Source organism: Bidens hawaiensis, unplaced genomic scaffold (genome assembly GCF_021521415.1).
Source record: "Bidens hawaiensis isolate Kalapana, Puna unplaced genomic scaffold, B.hawaiensis_p1.1 tig00071925_1, whole genome shotgun sequence".
Classification (NCBI taxonomy): domain Eukaryota; kingdom Viridiplantae; phylum Streptophyta; class Magnoliopsida; order Asterales; family Asteraceae; genus Bidens; species Bidens hawaiensis.
Genome location: NW_027502583.1, coordinates 7,521 through 12,938, shown reverse-complemented (window position 1 = coordinate 12,938; position 5,418 = coordinate 7,521). Strand labels below are relative to the sequence as shown.

Here is a 5,418-nt window from a genome sequence, read left to right as displayed (position 1 = left end):
CGTTGTTAAGTTTACACCAGTTTGTAAGTTTGAAAAGTATGAAATTAGTTCGGATTTAGCGTTTTTCCATGCTTTAAGACAATCTCTTCTAAGGGTCGAACGACTTACGTGTTGGTAGCGTGGTTGAACATACTTTTGCATCATCTCCGTGAATTGAGGGTTGTCGAAGTGGTTGAAAGGAAGTGTTTGTTGAATCACAAAGTTTGAAAACTTTTGACGTACCGCTTCAAGGTCGTACGTAAACACCGCTCCTTGATTCGTCATCTCCGGCTGCGAACTACTTCCCGATTCGTCCTTCAAGGCCTTGCAAAAGGGCCTTTGTACATGCGCTTTTAAAGTGGAGTTTGCATCTTTGCCATAAAACTTCAAACAATGTTTGCATCGAGCTTTTTGGCTACCGTTAGACATTTCGCATAGGTCGAAATGTTGCCAAACATCTTGGTTTCGTTTCGTGGGGATGACCCGAACGACCGTTTCTCCCGTGTTCGAGGCACCCATGTTGACGGATGAAGCAGCACTTTGGGAGGCCATGATAATCGACTACGAAATAAGAGCGTATGGAGTGGTAATGTGGTATAATTGAGCGTGAGATAACAAAATAATCGCGTATGAAATAAACGTTTAGAGCGTTTGGAGTTGTATAATCGAGTGTGATCTAACCAATACCCAACCTAAACTATATATAGATGTTTGTGGGGGTAAAATGGTAAAAAAAAAAAAAAAAAACGGTCAAAAAAAAACGGCCATATAGCCGTTATACAACGGTTAAAAACCGGTTTTTAACCGGTTAACCGGTTATGGAGCCGGTTTTTCCACAACGGTCAAAAACCGGTTTATAAAAAAACCGGTTAACTGGTTTTTCCATAACCGGTTATTAAAAAAAAACGGTTTTTTTATTAACCGGTTTGTTAACCGGTTTTGGCTCTGAAACCTGTAACCGAAATACGAACCGGCGGTTTGTAAACCGGTCAAACCGGTTTTTAAAAAACCGGTTTTCGTAAAAACCGGTTTCCGGTTTTAACCGGCAAACCGGTTCCCAAACCGGTTTCCGGTTTAAACCGGCAAACCGGTTCCCAAACCGGTTTTTTTGACCATCTCTACCCTATACCCTTTAACTGTTACCAATTATCAATCTTTTATTGGGAATTGACAGTTAAAAACCCACAAATTGTTTGATAAAATGCCTCACAGAGCTTAAAGGCTTGTAAAGCCCCTGATTTCAATCTTATATTGCAAATTGATAGGTTCAGCACCTTCTGTATAAATCCCCTGTTTATTGATCAATGGATTTCAAATAATAATTGAAACTTGAAGACACAAAAGGCGAAAAAGTGTAAAGATTATTATTATTATGGAGTGGAATTTGAAGATACCTTGTTGGGATTTCACAGAATTGGAACAAGGAAGGATACCCAACATGGATTTAAAGCTGGGTCAAGTAATTGATTCGGGTAATTTGAAAGGTTCATCGAGTGTTTCAAAGATGGCGGTATCGCCTTCGGGATCGTCGAAAAGGGCACGACCAGTAGTTAACTCGATTTCGGGGGGTAATTGTCTTGTGGATGGGTGTAAAGCTGATCTAAGTAACTGTAAGGAGTACCATAGGCGCCATAAGGTCTGTCAAATCCATTCCAAGACTCCACAGGTTTCTATTAATGGTCAACTGCAACGGTTTTGCCAGCAATGCAGTAGGTATGTGTTTTGTGGTTAATCATGTTTATATTTTTAAGCTTATTTTAGGGATGTAAACAAGCCGAGCGCGAGCTCGACTAGGCTAGTTTTGAACTCTTTTTCTAAAGCTCGAGTTTGGCTTGTGAGTCATTTTTTTCAAGCTCGGGCTCGGACACGAATTGTTTATTGTTTCTTAGTTAGTTTATACACTTATTAGCTATTTTTATATATTTTGAGAAAAACCTTAAGCGAGACTCGAGCTCGAGCTAGCTCATGAGTCATTTTTTCAAGCTCAAGCTTGGACTTTGATCGTATATAATTTCTTAATTACTTTATATGCAAATGAACTATTTTATATATTTTGAGAAAAAGCTTACACGAGGCTAGGCTAGGCTCAAGCTCGGATCGTGTTTTTCAAGCTCGAGCTCGGCTCAGACTCGAATTGTTTATTATTTCTTAATTACTTTGCATACTTTTTAAGTATTTTTATATATTATGAGAAAAACCTTAAATGAGAATAGGCTCGAGCTCGTGTGCAGTATCTTAAACGAGACAAAGCTCGGTTCAAGCTTGGCTGTGTAGTGTGATATTAATACGTAGAAGTCTAAAAGAGTTAAAACTTAAAAATACAGTAGGCTGGAGCCGCTGGACGATAGGGCTGAGCTTGGGCTTGATAACTAACATGCTTTATTTGTGGCATTGGCTTGGCTCGGGTTGGATAAAGCTCGGCTCGTTTAGAGCTTTTTATCGATCTGATCTCTAGTTACTCGTGAGCAACTCGGCTCGTTTGCACCCTTAGGGGGCAGTTTAATGCATCTGTGCATCTTTTTTCTTATTGTGGTCAAACTTTTGGATCCATCAAGTATTTCAACTACCATAACTTACAAGTATTTAAAGCTCAACTTGCAATCACTTGAAACATTAAAGAAGCATGTACTGTGTTTCACATGGTGCTCTTGAATTTATTTTTGTTTTTAGTTGACAGTAAACATTGCATGTGATTGTTCAGTTCTTGATCTTCATCCCCCTGATAATAAACGTTCCGCTTTTGTACGTTTAATTTTATTTATTTGTTTTTTAGGTTTCATTCACTAGAGGAATTTGATGAGGGAAAACGAAGCTGTAGAAAACGTCTTGATGGACATAACCGAAGGAGAAGAAAGCCTCAGCCCGATACCTCGCGTTCTGCAACTCTTTTCTCGACTCACCAAGGTCTATTTTAATTTGTTGTACAATTAATTAAAATAAACAGGACGGGTTGGGTTGACCCACAAACATGATAAGAAGTAATATTTAGTAATAATAAACACGTTAATTGTAATATCTTAGGAGGGAAAGGTTAAAATACAAAGGGAGACAAAAATGAGAAGTGTGAGAAGGATTTGTGGCCACACAAAAAACCCCTCAAAAAAATTCCAAAACTAATAAAGAAATTCATAACTCAAAATATAAATAAAAAACGGAAAAATTAAAAAACAAAAATGTTTCCCTCGTCATTCTCGTTCCAAAAAAAAAGGCCGAAAAGACACAATTATAACTAAAAAAGACACAATAAATAGCAAAATATAACACAATGCCGAACAAAATATAACACAATGTTGAGTAATATAACACAATATCAAGAAAAAAAGACACAATGTCAAGGAAAAAAGACAATCAATGACGAAAATAAACACAAAACACAATGATAAACAAAAAGACAATGATCTTTTTCCCTCAACATTTTTTTAAGAATGAGGAAGACGGTGGAAACATTTTTATGTTTTTACTTTTTTTGTTTTTTAATTAAATTTTGAGTTATGATGTTTTATTTAATTTTTTTTGAAGGTTTTTTTTGTGTGGCTATAAATCCTTCTCATTTTTGTCTCTCTTTGTAGAGTAACTTGACCCTATCTTAGGATACATGTTAAGAAGCAATTTTTATTAATAATTAGCGCGCCAATTATAATATCTTAGTATACATGTTTTTATTTTTAGTTTTTATATTCGGACAATTTTTAAATTTATTACTTTTTTCAGAAAATATTTTTTCTCAATTTAAGCAAGGTAAACATGATGATAAAAATTGTGAGATAATAAACAAATTGCATTTATATATATGACAATTTAAGCTCATTAAATGCTTCTAAACATGTGTCTTTAGACTTATATTTGTAATAAAGTATTATTACAATAATAATAATGGTAGTAATCTTAATCTTTAGTTAAGACGATTTAACATGTTTCATGTAATAAACACAGCCCATTTAACCAGTTTGAGATAAAACACAACACAAATTGACATTATGCAAGTAAATGGGTCAAAATTGCCACAACATAAAATGTAATTTGATATTTTAATGTAATAAAGTTCAACCGATTTGCTACATTTTAGGTACGACAATGCTACAATTCTCAAGTCCACACGCATACCAAACGACAACTCTAACGAGCCCTCTATGGACCGGGCTGATCAAGTCTGGAGAAGAACCTGCATACCTGACCCGGGCCCAAAAACAAAACCCGTTTCCCGAGTCATCTTCAGGCATTAAAAAGTTAACCGGAGAGCAGCGACAACAATTCAGTCTGTTTCATGACGGTTCGGGTTTGGGTTCACACCTTAAACTCGACCACCAGCCAAAAGTCGGTCAGCAACAGCTTATTAGTTTCGAAGCTAATAATACCAGTAGTAGTAGCGGTTATGAAAAGTTGTTAGGTGACGCGTATCTGCCACCGGCACGGGTGGTGCAATCAGACTGTGCTCTCTCTCTTCTGTCATCATCACCGCCACAAACATCATGTACAACTTTGAGCCATGTGATGCACCCTCCTAGCTCGTTTGCTGCAGCACCACCTAACCCATTGCACCCAGGTGCGGGTTATGGTGGTCTGGATTCGATCATGGATCATCATCATGTGTCGCCTCATGATGGTGTTCCTCAAACGCTTCCGTTCTATTGGGAATAAGTATTTAGATTTGAGTGAGAATTTATTTAACTAGATTTGGCCATTTTGGTTTTAAGTTTTAGGTGTTGGTGTTTTTAATCATTGTTATGTTTTAATTCTTTTGCTATGAAATATTTATGAGTTTTAGTGTGACGCATTTGTTTGCGTAGCGAAGTGTATTTTCGCTATATGTTTGCGTGTAGTGTGTTTGCATCTTTTTGGTCTGGGTGTGTTCGTGCGCGTCTTTTGTGTTCGTGAACATCATTTTAAATATTTTTTTGAATAATTTGTTGGTTGAAGTAGCAATCATGCTCATGTGCATAGATTTGTCTTTGCTACATGTGAAGTAGAAGCAAAGTGAGAGAGAATTCTTTTAGAAGAAAATTGGAATATTATTGAAAGAGAAAAAATTAATTTTTTAGTACATTAAGCTTTCTTTTATTTTTATAAGGTAATAATTGTAGCTTTCACAGATATTGTCAAGTCCAAATTTATCAACTTCACATACTTAAGTTTTATGCGATTTAAGTTTAGAGGAGGACATATGCAATTTTCCGCTAAATTGAAGGTCTTAGCTTATTCGACTTGATGATTTATGCGTTGTTTCAATTGAACATATTCAATAAGGAAAACTTAAAACTTGAGGAAACAGGCGAGCTTTGGATAGATGAATTCGTGTGTGAAGCTGATGAGATGATAGCTTATGGGGCCTGTAATTTCAAACAGGTCAAAAGTTTGTCCATTTACAGTTTGGACATTCTTCTAGCCCAATTGCCCTCGTCCGGCTTTTTCGAGTATAAATCTGTTAGCTTTAAATCAGCT

At 36.3% G+C, this 5,418-nt stretch overlaps 1 protein-coding gene across 1 annotated transcript; it reads left to right on the top strand.

The window, feature by feature from the left end:
* Positions 1-1,325: 1,325 nt before the first annotated feature.
* Positions 1,326-4,744, top strand: LOC143605907 (squamosa promoter-binding-like protein 13A). The gene is made up of 3 exons (XM_077081855.1): positions 1,326-1,692; positions 2,753-2,883; positions 4,046-4,744. The coding sequence occupies exons 1-3, from the start codon at positions 1,352-1,354 to the stop codon at positions 4,615-4,617; spliced, it is 1,044 nt and encodes a 347-aa protein (XP_076937970.1). The 5' UTR covers positions 1,326-1,351; the 3' UTR covers positions 4,618-4,744.
* Positions 4,745-5,418: the final 674 nt, after the last annotated feature.

Bases quoted from the DNA above. Each gene is read 5' to 3' on its own strand.
- LOC143605907 (XM_077081855.1), top strand. From the start codon at position 1,352: ATGGAGTGGAATTTGAAGATACCTTGTTGGGATTTCACAGAATTGGAA. The intron at 1,693-2,752 runs GTATGTGTTTTG...TTTGTTTTTTAG, and splicing joins TTTTGCCAGCAATGCAGTAG to GTTTCATTCACTAGAGGAAT. The intron at 2,884-4,045 runs GTCTATTTTAAT...GCTACATTTTAG, and splicing joins TCTTTTCTCGACTCACCAAG to GTACGACAATGCTACAATTC.